At 51.8% G+C, this 23,111-nt stretch overlaps 2 protein-coding genes across 5 annotated transcripts in view; both read left to right on the top strand.

Moving 5' to 3' along the window:
- Positions 1–1,888: 1,888 nt before the first annotated feature.
- On the top strand, positions 1,889–9,120 carry HBEGF (heparin binding EGF like growth factor). Of its 2 annotated transcripts, none has more exons than XM_065030165.1 (6): positions 1,889–2,046; positions 2,392–2,562; positions 5,006–5,183; positions 7,190–7,345; positions 7,455–7,547; positions 8,638–9,120. In XM_065030165.1, the coding sequence occupies exons 1-5, from the start codon at positions 2,004–2,006 to the stop codon at positions 7,525–7,527; spliced, it is 621 nt and encodes a 206-aa protein (XP_064886237.1). In that variant the 5' UTR covers positions 1,889–2,003; the 3' UTR covers positions 7,528–7,547; positions 8,638–9,120. The 2 variants fall into 2 exon arrangements, with proteins under 2 accessions (XP_064886237.1, XP_064886238.1); XM_065030166.1 differs by having other exon boundaries at positions 7,455–7,542.
- A 4,309-nt stretch (positions 9,121–13,429) lies between these two features.
- The window catches only part of PFDN1 (prefoldin subunit 1), a 30,872-nt gene continuing 21,190 nt past the window's right edge, over positions 13,430–23,111 (top strand). For 2 of the 3 annotated variants that reach the window (XM_005503544.3, XM_065030207.1), the window contains exons 1-2: positions 13,449–13,560; positions 13,740–13,906. In XM_005503544.3, the coding sequence (XP_005503601.2) occupies positions 13,468–13,560; positions 13,740–13,906 (260 nt within the window). In that variant the 5' untranslated portion in view covers positions 13,449–13,467. Of the gene's footprint in view, positions 13,561–13,739; positions 13,907–23,111 lie in introns of all 3 variants that reach the window. The other variant, XM_065030208.1, reaches the window with a different exon arrangement.

Genomic DNA, 23,111 nt, shown 5'->3' on the forward strand with positions numbered 1-23,111 from the left:
CCCCTCCCCATCAACACCACTATTGCTAAGTACAACCGAACCTCCTCCATGTCCATCCCTTGCCCCATGGTTGACTCCCAGGGCTCCTTCCAGCCGCACAAACAGCTTCTCTCCAACATCACCAGCTGCCAAATGGGGTTGGCCTCATTCTGCCCCTGCACTGTAGGCAGGAGGGGTGAAGGCAGCAGCCTGCGGCACAGCGGGGGCAAAGCCACGCCAGGGCACCCTGGGGTGCTGAGGCATCCCCATGCCGTGTGGCACTGGGTTTGGCTTAAGCCCCGGCCTCTAGAGACCCCCAGATCCTCCAGGAGGGGTGTGAGTTGCGGACAGGGTGGTGGAGGGAGGGTGGAGCATGGGGACAGGTCGGGGCTGAGACTGCAGGCTGGGGGCAAGGCAGGCAAAGGGGAACAGGCAGCAGAAGGCAGCAAGGCAGAGGCAGGGAGGCAGGCAGGAAGGTAGCCTGCAGCCCCCCTGCCCTTGCCTACTACCAGCCTTATGTGCCAGCAGCCTCCCTGGCAGCTGACGTGAGCCAATGCCTCCCTCTCCCGAGGTGCCAGGTCAGCCAGCAAACACTGCCTGTGCACGCTGCCCATGCACACCCAGCCTCGGGGATGTCCTGGTGAACTGGCAGGGGGGAAAACCCTATCCCCATGGAAGGGCCTACTGGGGAGCCACCGTGTGGGGCTCCCCACGAACACAGCCCTTTGGCCAGGCCAGAACTGACCCTCCTGGCTCTGCTGCCAAAGGTTTTCAGGCTTCTGACGGACAGAGGAGGCGGAAGGAAAAACATCCAGCAAACAATTGCAAAAGTCAAGTCTGAGCAAGAAGGAGGGTGTGAGCAGGGGGGTTGCCAAATCCGGTAGTATTCCTTGGAGACGCTGACAACAATGGCAGGAATATTTAATCACGCCTTGCTGAACCCAAAATGGCAGCGAGGCTGGTGGCTCAGGACCTCGAGGAACCAGCAATGTCCTGCAGCCGGAGCGTGAGCTGGGACAAGACTCTGGGCTCGCCCAGTGCTGGTGTCAGCAGCATTTTCTGGGCCATCACCTGGGCTGAGGACAAGGCCAAACACAACAAGCAGTCCTCAGAGCGGTGAAGGGGACCCAGAAGTGATGGTAGTCCCCAAACACAATGGTCACAAAAGGCTAGGATGGAGGAGACAAGGACAGCAGCCAACTAGGAGAGGATTTCAAGCTGAAGCTGTGACTGAATTGATCAGGCTCTCCCTCAGGGCTCAAACGTGAACTTGAGGACAAAATGGGTCTCTGCCACCATCTCAAGCTGCCACTGCCACCCCTCTCCCATCACCAGTACAGTATGGCAAGTGGCTGGAAGCCTGTCCTCTATTAGGGTGCCACCCTATCACCAAGGCCAGGAGGAGGTTTTAGCTCTGAACCATGAGGTCCTGCCTCTTGCCTGATGCTCTTCTGGTGGGGTGCACTTGCTCCTCCCAAAACCTCCCAGGCCACCTTTGGCACTAGTCCCAGCAGCCAGCGGATGCCCTCCAGCAGCATCCCACGGTGCCCATTGCGATGCCCCCTCTTCTGCCCCTGCCTGAGACCAGTCAATATAGTTTCCTTTCTGCTTTCCTGAGCCATCTCCTTCCCTCCACAGCTTTACCGCAGCCCTAAAGAGACCACGAGCTCCCCTGGGCTCTCCACGCCGCCCAGGCCCACTGCGCTGGGTGCCCTGGGCTGGAGAAAGAGGGGTGGTACCGCTGCGCCGTTGACGAACCCGCCCAGCCTCGGCAGCCCCGGACCGACGGGTGCCCCCCGCGCCACGGCCCCTTTCCCCCTGCCCCAGCTGGCTCCGGCCTGCGGGACCCCCCCACGGCGTCCGGAGAAACCCTTCCCGGGGGCGGGACGGCCAGGAAGACCCGCCCCGTCCCGCCCCGTCGCCTTCTACCCGCCGCGGGGCCGCGCCGCTGGAGAGCGGTTGCCGGTGCGGGGTTGAGCGGAGCGGGGTCTTGGCAGCGGCTGGGACGCGTGTGCCCGCGGGTCATGGACGGACGGGCGGTGCTGATCCACGCACTGCTGGCGGCAGGTACGGACACTCGGGGGGCGTCCCGGGCACGGGCGGTGCGGCCTCGATCCTGAGCAACGTGTCCCCCAAGTGAAGGGTCCCAGACACGTGTCGGGGGGTGGTCCGGGAAACGCAGGCGCGGTCCTGGGTGAAGGGTCCCAGCCCTGGGCACTGACAGCGCGGGCACAGCCCGGGTTCCGGGTGAAGGGTCCCGGGCACGAGTGGGGGCGGACAGAAAAATTGGTGCCCTGTCACGCGGGAGGTCCCGGTCACAGGCTAGGCGGCTCTGGTCCCGGGTGGGACATGTTGTGGGGGGTTCCGGACACGATCAGACCGCCCCGTCTGACCGTGCCCCCCTCCCCAAAGTGTGTGCGGCGGCGGCGGGCGGGCTGGATCGGGACGAGCTGCACAACGAGGTCCTGCACAAGGGCGGCGGCGGGGCGCCGGTCCCGGCCACGGCCCCGCTGCTCGGCGGCAGCCAGGAGAAGGAGAGCGGCGGAGCGGCGTCGGGGGACGACCTCAGCGAGCTGCCGAGAGGTACGGGCAGAGGGAGCCGCCGCCCGGGCGCTTGGGACGGCTGGGGGCGGATCGAGGCGGGGGCTCCGATGGGTTCGGGGTAGTGGGGCCGGTGCGGTCCGGCGAGTCGGGCTGGCGGTGGCTGGAGCCGGAGGGGCCAGGCTGGGCTCGGCTCAGCACCGCGGGTTCGCCGGCAGCAGCTCCGGCTCCCGCTCTGAGGGAGTTGCGGGGGACTCCTCAGTCGCCGGGTACTCAGTGCCCATGGCAGAAGCCCTGAGTGGGGCCAGCCCGTAGACCAGTAGCACAGAGCAAATGGGCTTTGGTAGCTCCTCACCTCGTGCCAGGGGCTGTGTCCCTGAAGTCCCTGGCACGGGTGTCCCGAGAGTTCCTGGGCCCCCTATTCCTTGGCCAGATGGAACGCAGAACCTTTCTGGGCGGCACGGCAGCCCCTGCCCGCAGGTGCACAGCCCAGCCCGTGGGACCGTAGTGCATTCCGGGTGGTGGCCACGGTTGGGTGGCCGCCGGCGAGGGGATCACTGTGACTCACCCGCTGCCCACACATGGCTGCTCCTCATGCCTAGGCAGGGTTAGTCAGCCGGCAGTCCCTGCTATGGGGGCGTTGGGGACACTGTTGATTTGTTAGGCTTGCTGGGCATTCATGCTTGGCTCTTTTCGCCCAGCTTGGGACCAGAGACTGTCCTGGGGACTCTCACGAGGGTGGGACAAGGGGCCCATTGCAGGTTGAGGAGCATGACCTGTACCTGTACTTTGCACGTGACATGCTGAGATCAGTAATCTGGCCCCAGGAGGAGCACACTCTACCCTGTACAGTTCACACTTTTTTTTTCCATGTTTTTCTTTGCTTCTGGCTGTGCCATCAGACCGTGACAAGGAACTTGCAAAACCAGGCTGACCCCCTTGCATTCAAGGGCACGCAGCCCCCGGGAAACACTGTTATTCCTCCTCCTGGGAGGGAGATGCTCCAGCTTGCTCCTCTGTGCATCCCTGTGAGGAGGGCACCCCGTCCTAGAGCAAGTGATCTGGCAGGCATGGGCTGACCTTTGTCTGTGGGGATGGGGGATATTTGGTTACTGAGGCCTCTTGGAGCACTTTCTTGATATCTTGAGCTGAGCTATGGTCAGAAAAAAATCTGCCTTTTGTGTTGGAGGCACCTTCCTCTGTGCCACAGCCCCCAGGGTATCTGAGCATCCCGTGCCCACCTGGGCTGCACCAGTTTTCCTACCAGCAAGATCTTCCAGATTTTCTGTCTGTTTTAAAGGACGGAGCCCTGGGGAGGAGGAGTGGTGACAGTGGAGGTGGCTTGGCAGGGTCAGCACCACTGTGTGGCCACTGGCTGTGGCTGGGAGATAACCTGCAGGGGAGGGGACAGAGCCCTGCGCCTCACCTGGATCCGGGAGTTTCTCCAAGCTGCAGAATTTCCTGGAGTATCAGTTTTCTCCAGCGTGAAGGATGTCGAAATCATGAAATAACTTTGCCAGGTGTGCAACCGGCGTGATGCAGCACAAGAGGTGCTCGCCGGGGAGGAGGAGATGGGCTTGGTTACGTCAGGAAGTGGCTGAGAAGGAATTAGGCAGGTTACAACTTGCCAGGTTAGACTTGGCCATCCTCTCCTTCCCGAGCAGCACAGGGCTTAGTTCATATTTCTCCGGGCTCACTGGAGTTATTAAGCGCTGTGGTTCCGGGACAGCTGAAAGGTCTCTCTCGGAGCAGTGAGCACTCTCTAGCATCTCAGCACCTTGCGAGATCAAGCTGGAGGCTGATTTTTGGGCTATCAGCACGTCTTTAAACTATTCAAATAATGTTGCTGGTTTCAGTCTGTCTCCAAGTGAGGAGCTCAGTGCTCCAGTTCCCACCAACCCAGCTGGGAGCTGGCTTTGTGCCAAAAGCCATGGGTCTCTGCACTGCAATTAAATACATACCTTTGTAATTCATGGGAATGCGGCCCTTGCCATCTCTTTGGCTCTGCAAAACCAAAAATTAAGCCAGGCTTGCTCTCTTAATCCTGCTTTGGGTGTGCAAAGTGTCCTTGTATCCATAGGAAGGAGAGTCCATCAGAGCCATGAATAGGGTCTTACAAAAGACTGCACTCATCAGGGGAAAAAAGAGGCCAGATAAAGGGGCAATTAACAGTTTTCTGTGTTCAGTGGAAACTGGTGCATATAATAGCAACTTTTGAGATGCATAAAGCTCTGTTTCCCCTTCACCCTGGTTCCTTTCTTTCCTTGAGAATTGTTCTTATGAATCGGAAAGGCCATGATATTTGTGAGAAGCTGAAAAGAGAAAAGGAAAAAGTCCTCTGCTTGGGGCAGATCACGGCACAAAAGGCTGCGGGAGTGCCAGGGCTGCGCTGGAGCAGCAGCCCAGCGTCTGCTGCTCTGCCTTCTCTTCAGCTGACACGCGGAAATGATCTGACCCGTTTTCTTCTTCCTAAATTGTTTTGCAGTTGCTTTCCTGTCAAAGCCTCAAGGCTTGGTTACTCCCAAGAAGAAAGGGAACGGGAATAAAAGAAGAAAAGGCAAAGGCCTGGGGAAGAAGAGAGACCCGTGCCTGCGGAAGTACAAGGATTTCTGTATTCACGGCGAATGCAAATACATCCGAGAGCTGGGAGCTCCCTCCTGCATGTGAGTTGCTGGCGTGTGCCTGTGCCGGGGGAGCCTTAGTCATGGTTCCTTCAATTCTCCGTGCTGTGCAGAGGAAGAGCAGAGGAGATATTTTTAGTGCATGTCCCCATCCGTGCTGGGATGGCTCTGACTTGGCCTCTTCCCTGTGCTTCTTGAGCAATGTCCAACCCCCACCAAAGATTGTCATGGACTTAGACCCAGCATTCCCTGCCGGTGCAGTGCGCTCTGGCTGAGCTGATGCCTGAAGAGTCCTGGCGGTGGTGGGGTTAGGAGGGTGGTGAGCAGGGGCTGGGGTCTCGCAGCCAAGGTCTTTTGCGGGTCTGGTTGGCGAGACCCGTCCTGGCTCTGTAGCACTGTGTCCCCCTGGCTGCTGCCAGCCTTGGCTGAGAGCTTGGGGCTCCCGCAGCTGTGGGGATGTACTGCTGCAGGCAGGAGGAACATCTCTGCCGCGGCACCGGCAGGGAGGACTGGCCTTTGGGGACAGTCTGCCAAAGCCATGTCCATGCCATCCCTCGGCCCTAATGAAATACAGGGCAGTGCATATCCCGCTCTGCCACCCGCCAGGGTGCAGTTACAGACCAGAGGCGAGGCAAGCAAAGGAGAAAGGGTTTGCCTGCTGCTGGGGCACCTGGATCCAGCACTGCTACCACAGGAAATACCCAGTGGTGCACATTTGATCCCTGCTGACGTGGGCAGGGGTTGAGCTGGCAGATATATAAGAGGCTTTGTTCTTTGCTATCAATCCTCTGAGCCACCCAGCCCCGTGCCTGAAGCCTGGGGAAGATAATAGCTCCCTGGCTTATAGTGCCCACAAGATCTCATGCCCTGCAATCCGCAGGGATCAGGCTCCGCATAGCTCCTTGAACCGCTTAGTTTCTCTCTGCCTGGAAGCTGTCTCGAAGTTGGGCCCTTGCGCAGGGGGCTCGGGACTGCCAGCAGGAGGAGATCTCTGTTGGTGGAGCTGGTGGCCCAGTGCGATGTGGGGTGCAGCAGCCCTGCCTGGGACTGGGACAGCCCCGTGTCCCCTGCCCAGCCTCCTGTCCTCCCCAAATCCCTGGGGCTGGGTGAGGACCGGGGACACAGGCAAGCACCTCTCCATCCAGGTGGCCTATCCCTGGGTGACATCTGCCCAGAGCCATCATGGTTTTTAGGAACAGTAGCTATCTCCCGCGGTCCCCTCTGATAACAAGGACTTGTGTTGGCTGGTTTCACTTGGTTGTAGCTGCTCTCGGTGACGGGCTGCCCATGTCACAGGGTCTCCTGGATCACTTCCTTGGGCTGGTACTTGGGGTGTGGAATGCAGTGAGGATTCTGCTAGGCTGAGTCCTGCACCTCTGCCTTGTGCCCAGCCTTGCTGCTTGTGGCTGGGAGGTGACACTGGCATGTGGGATTGTTGGGAGCTAGGCAGGAGGACTGGGTTGAGACCCTGTCTTAGAGATAAGCTTGAGGGCCAGTGGTGCTGGAAATAGGTAGATATATATATATCTGGCTGCATCAGTGTGCTTTGACTCACAGGAAGGGTTGGCAGCCTCAGCTCTGTTGCAGAGCGTTATTTCTGTTATGTGAGTAACCTCCCGAGTCTACAGCGAGGTGGCACCTCTCTGGCTGGCAGGGTGTGCAGGGATGTCCTGCTCCAAGGGAAGGGCTGAGCTCTGGTCCAGCTGCCTTTCTGCTCCCTTGTGTGGGATTTCCCACTTCCAGAGGTGGTCTGGGTAGCCTGGTGATGACTAGGAAGAGCACAGACCCTGTGTCTTCTGCTGGGGAGAGCTCACCATCTCTAGGAGTGTTTGCTTGGTGCTTGAGGCAGGAGAAACTTAATTTACCAGTACCAGGGAGGTGATGGTGACACCAAACCTCCCAGCTCAGGTGAGGGGGACCAATGGGAATGGGCAGGTTGCTGGCTAAGGCTGAGCAAAGAGGCAGCTCCTTTCCACGAAGGTCTGAGGGACTCAATGACCTTCTGTGCTTGGTGACCACCAACCTTTAAGACTTTTTGTCTTGCCCAGATGCCAGCCAGGATATCATGGAGAGAGATGCCACGGTCTCTCCCTGCCTGTGGAGCATCCCCCCAGCGCATACGACCATACCACGGCACTGGCTGTCGTTGCTGTCATCCTGTCCTCCCTGTGTCTCATCATCATCGCAGCCCTGCTGATGCTCAGGTGAGTGCAACAGGGCTGAGTTGTCAGATCCTTGTCCCTGGAAACACCATGTGCAGGGGAGGGTGGCAGGGACTTCATGCTGTGAACATCTCTTTGCTTGGCCTCACAGGTGTCACAAGAGGGGTGTCTACGATGTAGAAAATGAAGAGAAAATCAAGCTGGGCATCACTGTGAATCACTGAAGATGCCGAGTGCTGGTGAGGTGAGCCCCTGGCTGGGCATGGGGCAGCAGTGGGGCTGGTGGGCAGCTGGAGGCTCTGCTTGTTCATGCTGGCTGGGACTGGTGTGTGGGTCCTGTGCCAGGGCCAGGCAGGAGTTGGAGGCAGTTTGGGCCTGGAGAATCAACTCATTGGATTTGGACCAAGAGCCTGGGCTGACCTGTGCGGCCCCAGCCCTCTTTCCTCCCCTTCCTGCTCAAGCCCCTGTCCCTTGACATCCCCAACCACCACCACCACCTCCTCCTTTCTAACCCTAAGTCCCTGCTTTGCCCCGTTGCCGTGTGCTTTGGGGATGTTTCGAAGTGGAGAAGCCGCTTCTGTTTGTTTTCTTTTTCCCACTCATTCTGCTCTCTCTCTGACCCTCTGAGTCACTTCCCTTCCTTAGATATTGCCTATGTGTATATATATCCCCATCCTTTTCACTCCCACTCTGCTTTTCACTTGCACCAGTGTAATGCCTTGCAGCTGGGCATGGGGGAAACTTGCTGCCGGCCCCATGCGCTGTTACTCTGGCTGGGTGGAGCGGTGTGCCCTGCCCCAGGGGTGGCTGTGGCCGGGTGCTGGGAAGCTTGCAGACTTCCTCTGGTCTGGTCCAAACCCTGACATTAGACGTCTTTTAAAAAGAAAATTCTTTGTTCTTTGCGAGGATGAAGTAATGCCTTCAAAGAATTTCTGTAACGTTAGTAATAGTGTTGGGGGTGGGATTTTAGCTGTTTGTAGGAGTTGAATTTTGGGGAGGGTGATTCAGCACAAGGATTTTCATCGCTGTCCACTCTGTGCTGGGGATTATTGGGGTGGATGTGTCCAGGGGAAAAAGTGCTGCGGTCCCTGGGAGGGAAGCTTGCTGGTCCTGGGTGGCGAATGCTTACCCATCGCTGCCCCAGCCTCCGGGGTCCAGCCCGGCAGTGGCTGGTGCTGCTGGGGCTTCAGTGGCCATGAGTTCTGCTGGGCTGGGTTGAATGGGATGGGATGGGATGGGATGGGATGGGCACCTTGGCCCTGCCACGCAGGAACGGCTCTGCGAGCGGAGCGGCCCAGGGCCCTGTTGTGAGTTCTTCTGGCGCTGTCTTGCAGGGCTTGGCACTAGCACACTTCTACCTCCTGGAAGAGGCGAGAGCCGTGGAGCCAGCACTGTCTCTGGGAGCCCACAGTGGCAGGAACTTGCTGGAGCAGGAGGACAGAACCAGCCTGGCGCTGGTCGGGCAGCGGCATCACTGCAGGGAACTTCATGGCCATCTCCGGGATGGAGGAGCCTCAGAAGAGGCTCTTCAACAGCTCTCTGTCCACTGCGGTGCATGCCGAGGAACAAACTGTGATAGGCGAGGAGACCGGGCTCGGGGCTTTCTTAGGCGCAGGAGGGGTGGGAGGGTAACAGCTATTTAACAAGATATTTTTCATTTTAAATTATATATTTATTTTAGATAAACTGTACATAGTATTTATATTTATTGCAGGTCTGGCTCTGCATCCTTCACGTTAAGTCAAGATGACAGGGTCAGACCTCCCTTATTTTTTAAGTGCAATGTCATATTCTAATAAATAACACTTTGTTACAAACGCTGGGGTTGTTAATTTAATGACAGAGGTGGGAAGGGGTCAGACCTCTGAGGACTTCATGTAGCAACATGCCCTGGCTGGTGGGGTATTGCAGACAGTGGCAGAGATCCTGGGTTTGCTGGGCTGGCTTGTGCTGTCCTTGGGGGGTGGCAGAGCAATGTGGTACAAGGGGCTGGTGGCAGGACCGTCCTGCAGCCAGGCCAGCCCTGTCTGTGCTGCTTTGGAGATCTGCATCTTTGCCAGACGATTCCCTGTGAGGGATGTGATGTTTGGGTGCCTGCTCATCAAGCAAAGCTGCCTCTGGTATGAATGAAACTACTCTGGCTGTTGATCAATCCAAATGAGGCTGATTCCCGATTTTTAAGCCAGATAACAAAAAATCAAGCGGTGGACTTGTACCTCCCTTGCAGAGGATTCCAGCAGTTCTGAGGTGGCTACAGGCTTCTGGGGCTGCAGCCATTCCAGGGAGCATTGTTTCAGATGGTGGTTTGGGAGTGATTCCTGACTTTACAGTAAAAATAACTCACAAATCGCTTCTTTCCTCTTCCCTGATCTTCCCCAGAGGGAGCTGAGATCAGGGTGAGATGCTGGCTCTACTGGAGAGCCTTGAAGCAGAGAGAAAGTGCTTCACCTCTGCAGGAAACCTATTTTCCTCCAGCCCCTTTCCCTTCAGCAGATGTCAAACTTCAGTTTTCAAAGGGGAGTGCTAAGCTACTGCTTTCCATTCCTGTTCCTGCAGTGTGCACTGAAGCCAGGCAGTGAGTAGCCTGCAGAGCTTTTTGGCTTAATTTAGCCAAAATTTAGCTCTGGTAAAGCATGAACTAAGCTTCATGCTCACTGCAGGAGGGGTTGCTTATGAAGTGTTTATGTAGGTTCCTCCCTCTTATGCAGGCAGTATGTTTTGTGGTGCCATGGGAAGGGAGAACACAGCCATACTTTGGTTTTCCAGTGCTTCCTGGGATAGAAGGGCTAAAGTACATGGCTACAGCAGATGGGAAGCGAGTGGGTGACAACAGGCACCCTCCTGTGTTATCACCCCAACAGCTCAGTGTCCTGAGTCCCAGAGCCAGGGAAACAAGTTACTGGCTCTGCTTTGTGCAAACCTGAACCTTAATGCTGTGGGAGTGCCAGTTTGATCAGAGACTCCAAACTCTGGCCTTTTTCAATGTCTGTTAAGCAAATGATGCCTCCAGCTGCTGTGCAGGAGGCCCTTCAGCTCCAGGTTGCCTGGCTGCATCCCTGCCTTGCTGTGCTGCTGCTGTTTCCCTTCCCAGAGCTCCTGCAGCCCTGCCACCTTTCTGCCTTTCACGGTGGGCAGCTCTGCACGCCTGGGGCTCTGCGCTACCCTGGCGAGCACTGGGAGCAGCCCTGCTGGAAGGCTTTTCTGCAGACAGCTGGAACTTCTGCCCGGAGCCCAGCTGCCCTCTGCCCTCCCTGCAAGGATGTGTTCTTGTTCACTTTGCTCCTCTGTAGGCCAGCAGCCCATCGGTGGCAACTTAACAGGCCAAGGGATGGGAAACGTTTTAGAGACGTAGGGAGTGGGAGGCTGGCTGGATCTGTGGGCTGGCTCCCTCTGCCTCCCCTGGGCTGGGAAAGGCTGACAGTCCTACAGATGCTCTTGCCCTGGCTAAGGCAGGGATGAAGAACCCCAGGGCAGCTCCCTGGTCCAGCTGTGCTTGTGACCAGGAAACAGGAGGTGTCCCACAGCCTCTGCCCTACTTGGGGTGCACACACGCTGCGGGGGGAACCAGGCTGCTCGCCCGACTGTGCCTGCAGGAATGGGGTGCCAGGAAAGCAGTGTTCACCACCCCGCCATCCCCCCTGGACAGGAGGGGGCCGCTGTGGCAGCTGGTCAAGCTGAGCACTAGTGGGTCCTGGGGAAGGCAGGTGGTGGCCTCCAGCAGCCTGGCCTTCCAGCCCCCTCCAGGCACACACCCAGGAACACAAATGTGTCACCAGCCAGTTTGCTGGCTGCCACCGTGTCAAGCCCACTTGCTGCCTCTGTCACTGACTCCATACTGTGACCTCTGGCATCTCCCTTCAGATCCTACTGATGCCTGCGCCTGGCTTGTCTACGGATGACACAACACGTACCCAGCCAATAAACACCATCACCTGGTGTCCATTTGGTGATGGACTCATGACAGTTCATTTACCTTGATCTTGAAGCACAAAATTAAGGCAACCAAAATGCCAAGGGGTAATAATTAAATCAAACAGTGTTACTTTATTATTTTGCCTGTAAAGCAGCACGTGATAGAGAGAGAGTAGAGAAAAGGAGAAAGGAAAAAGAAAAAGGGAAAGAAAAGAAAAAGGTGTAAATGAGGATTTGCTTACCACCAGACGAGTTCCAAAGGCATCCCTCTGGTCCCATAGAGTCCTGCTGGTCTTGTGTCATGGTCTGGGATCCTCTGGTGGGAAGATCTTAACGGTGTCAGTTCTCTCAGTTCCTAATGATGATGTTTCAGGCAAATACTGCACCATCATACGATCATCTTATGACTCTTACACCTCGGGTGCCCCCCAGCCCCTGACCTGGGCTCACTTGGTTCTGTGGCGGGCAAAGACCACGTACCTGAAGGAGAGCCCTGCGCCTTCTTCTCAGTCTCTTCTCTTGAGTGAGGGTCAAAGCTAGGAGACCTTCAAAATCCCAGGTGTGGATTTAATGAAAAATTGCAATATATTGCATCTGTCAATTTAATAACTAGTTCTCCCCTGCCTGCCCCAGCACCTTGGCAGCCGTGCGTCAGTGCCTTTTGTCATCACACTGAAGCAGGGTTTGGATGGAGGAGGCAGCAATGCATGAGTCGGCATAAGAGACCCCCCAAAGGTGCCCAGATAAAGAGACCGAGCCCTGTGTTTTGGGGCCCAGAAAACAGAGACCTTTGGAAGCGGGCGGTGGCACCCCTGTGCCTGGCTCCATTCAGCTGATTTTCCTCCTGAGCAGGGTTGGTGGCTTTGCCCAGCTCCTCACCCTGAGCCCCAAGCCTGGAATGGGCTTTGCCACAACGAGGCACCTCCCATGGATTCGTTGCCACCACAGAGAGGTGACACTAATTCCCCTAGTCACCTGGGGACACAGCAAGAGGCCTCACACCGGCACGCAGCTGCCCTCGCAGGCAGGGGGTGCAGGCAGTGGGGACTGCCCCCAGCTCCAGCTCCGCACTGGTGAGTAGCAGTGCTGGGGGGATGGTGGATGGGTGGCTGGAAAGAGCTGGGAAAGTCACTGAAAAGTGCAGCTGAGCTCTGGGAGCAGGTGGCAACAAGAGCTGAGAGTCCCTGAAGGTCAGATCCTGCATTTTTTAATAGGGGTGTTTCAGCAGGTTCCCCCTGCCTGACTCTGTCTGCAGAGTGGCACACCAAACACTTCAGTCTTCGCTGCCTTCACCCAAAAGGCATCTGATGGCCTCGTAACAATCTCACCCCTTGCCCATCTGGGAAAGCTCCAAAGGAAGCTCTGGGGCTGGAGGAAGCAAAGGGGGTTCATTTGTGGGCAGAAGCTGCCAGGTGCTGTGGCAGCAGGAGACGCAGCACTGCCAGCGCCTCCATGGGGAGCCCCCAGCCTCTCCCCACCCTGCCTGGCGAGCACAGCACAGGTTAAACCTCCCTGGGCATTCACAGAGTCACAGAGTGTCAGGGGATGAAGGGCCCTGGAAAGCTCATCCAGTGCAATCCCCCCATGGAGCAGGAACACCCAGATGAGGTTACACAGGAAGGTGTCCAGGCGGGTTGGAATGTCTGCACAGAAGGAGACTCCACAACCTCCCTCTGCACCCTCACCAGGAACAAGTTTCTTCTCACATTCAAGTGGAACCTCCTGTGTTCCAGTTTGCACTCATTGCCCCTTGTCCTGTCACTGGTTATCACCGAGAAGAGCCTGGCTCCATCCTCCTGACACTCACCCTTTATATATCTGTAAACATGAATGAGTCCCCCCTCAGTCTCCTCTTGTCCAGCTCCAGAGCCCCAGCTCCCTCAGCCTTTCCTCACACGGGAGATGCTCCACTCCCTTCAGCATCTTGGTGGCTGCGCTGGACTCTCTCCAGCAGTTCCCTGTCCTGCTGGAACTGAGGGGCCACAACTGGACACAATATTCCAAACGGATGCTCCAGGACCCGCTCCCGGGGCCGGGCGAGGGTCCCCGCGCCGGTGCTGGCGGGCGGCACAGAGCTGGCTGCCGGGCTCCAAGCCCTGGCAGAGCTGAGGCCGCCAGCGGGGAGGGGTGTGCGCTCCCCCCAGCTGGTACCGCCGGGCTCAGGGGGCTCCCGGAGGCCACCGGGACAGGGAACCCGCGGGACCGGGCAGCGGGAGCACCTCGTCCCACGCAGCGCGCCGGGGGCCCTGCGCATGCACAGTAGGAGGCGGGACCGGCGCTGCCTCAGCGCGCAGGCGCCGTGCGGGGACAAGATGGCGGCGCCCGTGGATCTGGAGCTCAAGAAGGTACGTGCTCCCCGGGGCGGATCGTGTGTGCTGTCCGTGTCCTCCCGTGTCCCGGAGGGTGTGTGCCCGGTCCCTTCCCGCCCTGCAGCCCGGAGGCGGTTCGGCCCCGCCGCTCAGCTGTAGCAGCGCAGGGCCGCCGGCTGTCAGGGCCGCCCCTCACGGCCGTTGCTCTCCCGCAGGCCTTCACCGAGCTGCAGGCCAAGGTGATAGACACGCAGCAGAAGGTGAAGCTGGCCGACATCCAGATCGAGCAGCTGAGCAAGACCAAGAAGCACGCCCACCTCACCGACACGGAGGTCATGATGCTGGTGGATGAGACCCGCATGTACGAGGGCGTGGGTAGGATGTGAGTACTGGGGGATGCAGGGGTTTGTGTCTGGGGGTTAGCTGCAGGCAGGTAGAAGTGCTTCCATGTGCTGGGTGCCTGTCAAAATGATAATATTTAAACACTGAACTGTTCATGGGCTTGGTTGTACTAGTCACTATGTAAATACAATGTGTTTTGATTAATTTCCTCAACGCTCTTCTGTTTGACTTCAGCCCCTGATAGGAGACTGTACAAAGTGGTTTCAAATCTGAAGAGTGCTCACTTGGTAAATATCATGCTAGGCTTCAGTGTTTCTAATTCAAGAGTACTATGGTTTATCTCTTGTGTCTCTTGAGTTGGGTAATAGGCATGACTCTGCCCAGCTCAGGATGTGGTGTTGTGAAACACTGAATCTGCTCTGACTGCTGCTAAAAGGGGTGTTTGTACTGACCTGTTTACCCACCCGCTCCGTGGTGAAGCGGATGATCACAGAGTTGAGCAGGAAGGCAGGTCAGGCTGCAAGTATCCTGGTCCATCAGACCTTGCATTCTTCAGAGTGAGTTGCAGGGAGGCAGCAGGACTGGGAAGCCAGGAACGGTGCGTAGTTTGCCCTTTGCTGCGAGTTTTCAGATGAAGCTATACCCAGGCTAGTGGATGTATTCAGCATGATAGTCCTCTTCTTGGCCCCCAGTAGATAAACTTTTCCATGTAGGCAAATGAAATATTTGGTTTCTGTGGGTATACTAGTGACTGGTACCTTAAAAGGAGAGTGATTTTGGTCCCTTGCAAGAGGAGACTGATTTGAGCTGGGCAGCTGTAGATGTAGTGAACACTTTTGTTTGGAACAGTCAGGAAACACACAGAATGCTTCTTCATAGGGTAGCAGATGTTTTGGCGCTGGCTGAAATGCATTGTCCTGCTTTCTGCTTCTGCCTCCCATTTAGGAGTAAGAGACACTTATTTGTGTCTAAACCATTTACACTTTCTCTGTGTGCAGCAGCCGCAGGAGTAACAGTCTTCTGGGGAGTCTTTGTTGGCTCACCTTTCCGTGACCAGCTGGGGTGGCTCGGGCATGGCAGGCAGCTCTTGCTCCTCAGGGGCGGCAGGGGTGCCGTCAGAAAAATATTTACATTATGATAATATTTGAACACTGAACTGTTCATGGGCTTTGTTGTACTAGTCACTATGCAAATATAGTTTGAGTGCTCTTCTTCTGAATACTACTAATTCATCTTTTTATTATTATTATTTTTTTCTGCTGCCTTAGCTTGATAATGATGTTTCTGTGAGCTCTGCCCGTTCTTGCCTTGGGGCTGGAGGCTGTCTTGCCAACTGGCAGTAATGCTCTGCTGTGATCTTTGTCACTCCCTAGTGTGGAGAACATGCACCAAGGACGTGAGGCTCTTCCTGAAGCCCACGTCAACCCCTCGTAGAGAATTTATTGCTGAAGTCTGGGCTTTTAGCAAAGCAGGCTAAAGCAGTGCTTGAACAGGAGTTAAAATCCAAGGGCAGTCTGGCATCTTGTGTTCCACTAGAGACCAAAGGAGGTGGTTGGTTGTTAATGGTTCTTCTGGACATATGAGCCGTGTTCTGCGAAGTGGAATTGCAGATTTTGTAATTTTTTGGCTTCACAGGCTTGCACAGACGTGGGAGTTCAGCCACCAAAGGAATACTTATAATGGCTCCATTTCTTTTGCACAGTCTAGCAGGCAAATGTTGGAGCTGTGGAGGGTTTCAGTCATCCATAAAGGGTGGAGGTCTGCATCAGTGTTAGCTCTGATTATCAGTCTCATCTGACAGCTTGCTTGAATAGCTAAATTCTTTGAAATAAGTTTTGTGCTTCCATTCCTGTGTGTTTCTCTGTGTGTTGTTTTTGTGTGGGTTTGTTTGTTTGTGTTTTTTTTCCTCTTTAGCTTTGGTGGTTTGGTGTATGTGCAGGAGACTAGTATGTACACTTCTGTAGGATAAGATACTCCAGGTCTTCGTGGAATTTGAAGGCTTGAGGAACTGTGGTGATGTGCTGCATCCTGGGAGGAAGTCTGCCTTGTTCTGTACTTGCTTCTGTACTACTTGGAAAGCAGTTGTGTGGTTTTTGTTCTCTGAACCCGTATCTTGAGCTTCCTTCCTTTCTGAGAGGCTTTTCCTGCACTGCTGGTAAATGCGAAAGTCCCTTTGTAGTTCCTCTATTTGATCTCTTTTTTTATTTTTATTTTTTAAAAATATATTGTAGTGTGTATAACATGCAGAGACCCTTACTAGCCTCCACATGTGGGGCTCAGTTTACTTTTGCTATAGCTATTTTTGGTTTGACAGAAGAAATGTCAGTGCCACATAGTATGAGATGATGGACTGCTGCGTACTGTACATATCCATGAGGCTGGGATATCATCTGAGTGGTGGCGTCTTGCCAAATACATTTCAATTCTGTTACTTCATACTCTTTTGAAAGGCACGTTACGTAGCCTGAGACAACTCCCACTGTGCTGGACTTCTGCTTAAGCTATTTGTGAACTGATATCATCATATTTCTTTGAGAACTATGCTAAAAGTTTAAGCTTCAGAATTCTGTCTGAATATTTCAGACCTTTCCTTTTACATTCTTTTAACCCGTAACCTGGACAAGATCCCTATTTACAGACGGAAAATGTCTGGCACTTATGTTAGGCACAGTGAGGAGAGCACTGCAGTTTTTCATGCCGTGCCAAAATACATGGTTAGTTTTGGTTTGATGTTGCTTTATCATGAGTTTACTTCTACACCGCATAGTAGAACACTCTCAAAAATACAAGATAGTAAAAATCAAGCAAATGCTGTAGCACAAATGTATGTTCAGGGTTTTCTGCAAGTATAGGGTGTTTTTACAGCTGTCACTATAAAATGACTTTGTGCGAGTATAGTATTTTATGGCACAGCTGTAATAACATGATTTTGACTTTTTTTTTTTAAGAGCGGTTCAGATTTTTGGTGGCTGGATCATCCACAAATGGAATGTTCCTGGGATTTAAACACATTACCACTTTTGCTGTGATTCTTGGTTTTGTTTGAAAATGAGACCTCATAAATTTATTGCGAGCTCTTTCCTGAACCCCTGAATCCAGCAATTGCTACCACACATCCCTCAATACAGCTGCAGTAGCTGCATTTTGACTTTGTGTGTGTGTGAGGTTGGTGTTGGATTCTACCAGCACGCATCATTTCAGAACAGAGTGGCTGTACTGTGCTTCCCGCTCGCATTTCAAAAAGCTCACGAAGAACTGAAGGACACGCAAGGCTTAATCTTTATGGTTCAGTTACTAACTATAGGCTGGTCTGTGAAATCCGAGTGGCTTCTCTCTCCCCAGTCTCCTTGGGTAAGGCTTTGTGTGGAGCTGGGTGCTGAAGCCCAGCTGCTGAGGAGCTGACAGGTGCTGCAAAACTTCAATAAATGCCACAGACAAGCATGTTGCTCTCAGCCTCTGGTCACTATAGAGTTCATAAACTTGAAGCTCCTCTATAGCTATTGAAACCAGGAAGATTTTATTTTCCGCAGTAAGTCTGGTGTGTCTAGTAAATACAACCAGGCACTGAACTGTGAAGAAAACAATTTGTGTCCGGCTGCTTGACCACTGTTTGTGCTCTATGTTGAACAATTCAGGGTTGCTGGTAGATGGTGCATGGGGAATCAGAGGTTGTGTGACATGATACATGTGCGTAAGCCGCAAGGGTTTCTATCACCCAGCTGGTTTTTATTTCAGCTTTTTCTGAAATGAAGCCTGAACAATGTTCTTCACAGGATTATGTGTGAGTGGACCTGTAAAAGTTTGCAAGATCTTTTTAGAGAGCTGTCACAGAAAGCAAAAATCAAAGTGGTGCATGCATGGGGGATGCAGTAGTTGGTCTGTACAGGTGCCTTTGATGTGAGCAATGAAGTAAGGGGCAGCTCTTGCTTGTCATATCCTGGGAGTCTGGACTCTTGGATTCTGTTCCAGGTCAGAAACAGAGCTTGTTGTCTTGGGCACAGGCTCCTTTCCAACTTGACATCTTCTGATTTCACAAACACATTCCCCCCTGCCCTTCCCTCACTTGGTTCTCGATTATATTCCTGCTGCCTTGGGAGGCTCATTTGTCATCTCTTGGATATCTTGGTCTTGTTATAGCTCTGCTGCTCTACATAATTTCTCCATGGGATGCTGAAAGTTCAGAGAAAATTTTCATGGCTTGCATGCAAGATGTGTGTCAGTTCTAGGAAACAGCTGCATTTCATTAAAAAAACACTTTTAGACGGAGAACTGGTATAGAATGGACACATCTGATAAGTCAGTGTTTGTCAAATGTATAAGCAGCAGAAAAAGGGGTCTTCCAATAACAATAATAGCTAATTTAAAAAAATAGGTGTTTTATTTAGCCCTACTTGGAATAAACCTATTGGTTATAGTTCTTCCACTTAGCCCATGTGCATTGTAATAGAAGATTAGCAATAGAGCTTTTGTTTGATGCTTGTCTCCCTTGCCTGCAGGTGTTTAACTCTTTAGGAACATACTTTTTGTTGGGAGTAGGAACATGACATTCAAACAAATCTGTTCCATTCATCTGGATCCCTGACTTTTTCCCTGCACAGAGGAAGGAGCTACCTGAGGAAGTGTGAAGGTGATGAAATCTAAACAGAGAAGGTGAGGGGCAGAACGGAGACAAACTACTTGTGCAGGCTGTTGTTGCTCGAAAAGGCAATTTGATCTGTGATCCAGAGGCAACGTGCTTGCACATAAATGCCAGAACCTTCAAGAAGTTTCGCAGTTGCGGGGCAGCAGTTTGGAGGTCAGGCTGGTGTGGGGAGCGAGGGCCGTAGGAAGGCACCGTGATTTTGTCCCTACCCCCAGAAAGAGGAAATCTGCGATCTATTTCAAATGCAACCTGTTTCTTCAATGGTACAGACTTCTCTTTGGATACATGCTAGACAAGTACTAAATGTTTTAGGGAGCTTGAAGTGCACCTGCTTTTGTGGCTTGCGGTGCCAAATGACTTTGCAAAAAAATTATGGAACGTTTCTGAAGTTCTCCAGACACTTAAAATGTCGCTCTGATATTCTGAAGAAGCAGCAAAGAACTTCTCGTTGTGGAGTCCAGGGGTGTCTGGCCAGGGTGACAAGGTCCCCAATGCTCAGGGACCCCAGCTGTGGGGTGGAGGTGCCTGGAGTCCATCTCCGCTCTGATATGCATATGTCAATGTAATAGATAAACTTTATGTGGAATCGTCTTAATACAAATTAGAAATCTAGGTCTGAGCATCCTCTAACCTCTGCCTGGTTGAAGCCTGGCAGGAGGAGAGCTTAATTCGTGGCCCCTGCGTTAAAACACTGAAAGAAAATATGAGAAAGCTAATCCTGTGGGATGCGATTGCTATTTTACACAAATTTAATACAGAGGCATGAGAACCAAAGTGCTGAACTCAGGAATGCAACAACTGCTGTCTTGAATTTTTATTTTTGTTTTCTCCAAAACCATTTGCTGAACTAACAGAATGTTTCAGACAGTTAAAAAAAAAAAAATAAAATAATCAGACTTTTTGAGAAGAAACGATTTTCCAAAACAACATCCAGCCTCTTCTGTCCACAAATGCTGATTCTAAAGTTTGTTCTTACTGATTAGGAAACAACAGCAGGATTGTTCTAGCGCTAGCTAATTTAACTCTGGCCTCCAGAAATATCTCTTTATTAGGGTTATGCTTGAATTCTTTTGAATCGCTTATCTGTACATCCACTTCAGTGATGTTTGCTTTGATGCTTTGTTGTAGAAGGCGTTGCCATGTGCAGAAGCTGAGGCTGCGCTATTGAACAAACCACAGGTTGAAAGTCGGGTCTCCCTTCTCACTTAGCAGTTCAAAGGTTTCTTCCTGGGCAAGGCATGAAACATTTATTTTTGTTTTCTTGCAACCGTGGATGGTTTTGCTTTTCAAAAGAGGTGTATCCTGATTTTGCCGCTTTTCCTCTATAGGTTCTTGGTGTAGGGTGAACATAAATTTGCCTGTCAGAATATAGCAGTGTCTGCATGTCGCTTCATTTCCTACTGCAAAGTTCACTTTTCTCATCACAGAAGATTTACCAATAGAAAAAAAACACCCCAACTTTTTTAAAGCAGAAATTTCTTTAGGATTGATTGACCAGGGTGTTCCCACCAACATTTTGCTCGTTTGCGTTTTTCTAGATGTGTGCTCATTTGGTGTTGTGGTGGTTTTGTAGCTTTTTTTTTTAATGCTTTTCCTTAGGAATATGTGAAGAACTTTTAAAAATACAGGAGACTTTAGAAATGGACCTTGATTTTCCCCATTATCAGAAAAATTGTTTCCCTTTTCCGCTGCTTGCAAATTTCAAATATGGTACAACCTAGACTGCTAAAAACGGATTTGAAGTGCATGTTCTAGTAGGCATGCTGTGGTCATTCAAGTCTTCTTTGCTTAAACAAGCTACAGGTCCTCATTGCTACATACTGAAAAATAGCATTAAAGCACAATTAGAAGATAAAACCACTAAACCAGGGATACAGGGAGGAAAAACTATGGAAGGAAGATTTCAGCTCCATGAACTGCAATCATGTGTGCGCTGTTTTTCCCACCCGGTTTCGATCTCAAATGTTATTAATTCCTGTATGGTAGAGGGGAGGCATTTGCTTTCCTTTTTTCTTTTTTTAAAAAGAAAATTCCATTTATTTTGCTTGAGCCTTCAAAAGGAATTGATGATGTGATGATCTTTAAACGCGGACCACAGCACTATTTTATTATTTTGAGTTGTGCTATATTTAGCGCACGCTTAGAAGTATATTCCTGCTTTCTTTTTTAAAGAAGCAAGCATGAACAATGGTATAAATCTAACATCTAGTTAAGTGTCTGGCAATGCAGAAACTGCTGTTTGCAAGATGTGTTACTATCTTGGCTTGAGGTCGTGTAATACGCTGCAGCTATTGACAGATCCAAAAAAAAAAGTGAAAACTCGATGTAAACACGGCCTGAAGTGCCGTCGGAGGGAGCACTGTTGCTGCGGCGCTTTTTGTTCTCTTCCTTTAGCTTCTTAAAGTAAATAGGTTTATGGCTTACCAATGTTCATCTGAGTAAAAGTTCCCCTTGTTGTGGCCTGTGTCAGGCTGGGTTTGGACGGGTTCCAGTGCCACTCCTCGGGCGCCGCGAGGCTGAGTTTGCGCAGGCTCTGCTCAAGCCATCTCTCCTTCCCAAACAGCTCCTGCTGTATATCCACATGTGAACTATAAACTGCTGCCCCTGGAATGTATTCATATATAATCCTCCCAATATAAGCTGCAGGATTTGTTTTGCTTTAAAGCATGTGCTGCTTTGGTGGGGGGAAGTTAGGTTTAGCTATATCGAGAGTGACCCAATTAAAGCCTGACCACTAAAATAAACGCAAACATAGGAAAAGCTTCAGCTCATCTGTTCCAACTCCATCTGTTTCTGAACAAGCTCTAGTTAGAGTATATGATCTGTTGAATGGGAAATTCAAAATCAGACTGAAAAATGTGAAACCCTTAGACGTGAAGGGTGACAGCAGAAACTATAGCTAGTCATGATTTTACTTTTGGTTGTTTTCTTTTTAATGTTGCTTCTTTGGCTTGTTTGGACCTGGGTAATTCATCTAGGATGGTTAAAACTGGAATTTGCTGGGGCATAAGCAGTGCTTGTTATGAACTGCACAGGGAATAATTTACAGAAGCATAAGCAGAGCCCAGGGGAGTCCTGGGTGCTCCAAGTTGTGCACAGCCGGGTCCTGGTCAATCAAGCTAGATTGCTTGGGATCAGATCGTGTGAATCCTCTCTTCCATTGGCTTTGAACAGTACTTAAAATGCAGTAATCCCCTACTGAGTATGCTGAGAGCTTGAACAGCAGTGCAAGTTGAGAATTAAAAAGTGTCTTTAAATAGATAAGGGCATGACTGGGCTTAGCCCAACTTTTCTCATGGAGTAGTGTAATGAAAACGCTTGGTTTCAAGGATATTCCATGTACATGACTGTGATGAATTATAGCACAGCATGTTAGTTTTTTTAGAAATACAGTAAACATGATAATGCTATGGCATTGTACAAAGTTGTTAGGCTTCTTTTCAGTATCTTAATTTTTTTAGAGAGGTTCTTGCAGCGATTAACATGGACCCAAGTGGAAAGAGCTGTTTGCAGCCTGGCAGGAGGGAGTCCCTGCTGTGCGAGTCCTTCCCTCCTGGTTTGAACGCTGTAGTACAAGCTGTGCCGGAGAAACACCTGAGCCACGTTCGCTGACCAGCTGGGGAAGAGGAGAGAGCGTTTGTGTCTGGGACAGATGCCTGACACCGAAAGCTTCAGACATAAAGGCTGAAGTTGGCTTCAATTGCAAGTAATTGAAAATAGGGGTTCTTAAGGGAAAACCTGAACTATGAGCATCACTGCTACTCCACCTTTAATAACTTTAATGACTTGTATGTCATAATGAAGAGTGGCGTGTGCTGAACAAACATCTCCATAACCTCATTCATTAAGAGATGAGTCTTTCAGTATCTAATATTACGTCTTAAAGTCAAGTAAACAGGACATTTTGGTTGAAACAGTCTGAGTTATGGAATTACTTACAGTGTACGAACATCACTTGGTGGGTGTGTCGGTGTGACATGAGGGAGCAGACAGATGATGAAGCTGATGGCGTTGCCCACCAGCCTGACTACAGCCTCAAGACCAGGGCGTAAGGGAGTGCTGTCTAAACACTGAACAAACGGGCACCATATCTAGAAATTTCCGATTGGGAAGGGGTAAGAGATCCCTTCAAAAGAAAACAAGCAACGACTCTCAGAGAGAGTATATAAACCACTTTCTCTGCCTTAGGGAAACAAAATCCCAATGTGGAGATAGCAGCAGGAGGAAAATAGAAACAAGTGGGAATATTTAGAGCAAGGTTTCTCTTTCAGTTCCCTTGTGCTCTATTTTTGTTCCTCATATTACACTTGACAACCAGTAGTCACCGAGAAACTGAAGCGTGTAGGTACAGCTGATTCGCAGACACTTTACTGTTAAAGAGCTGCTCTCGTTGGCAGCCCAGGTTTGACTGAACATTGCTGTCCTTGAGGACCCCACTCCTCTGGAGCTTTCCTTTCTAGTTTTATTTGCTTTGTTTTGAGTTTTTACCTCTGCCTATGAACATTGGAAAAAAATGCGAAATATCCTGAATAGGGCAAATCCTATTCTGTTGAGCTGGACAGTCTAGCCATTCCTTTTGAAACAGGTGGCCACTTGAGATGTG

Source organism: Columba livia, chromosome 14 (assembly GCF_036013475.1).
Source record: "Columba livia isolate bColLiv1 breed racing homer chromosome 14, bColLiv1.pat.W.v2, whole genome shotgun sequence".
Lineage (NCBI taxonomy): Eukaryota > Metazoa > Chordata > Aves > Columbiformes > Columbidae > Columba > Columba livia.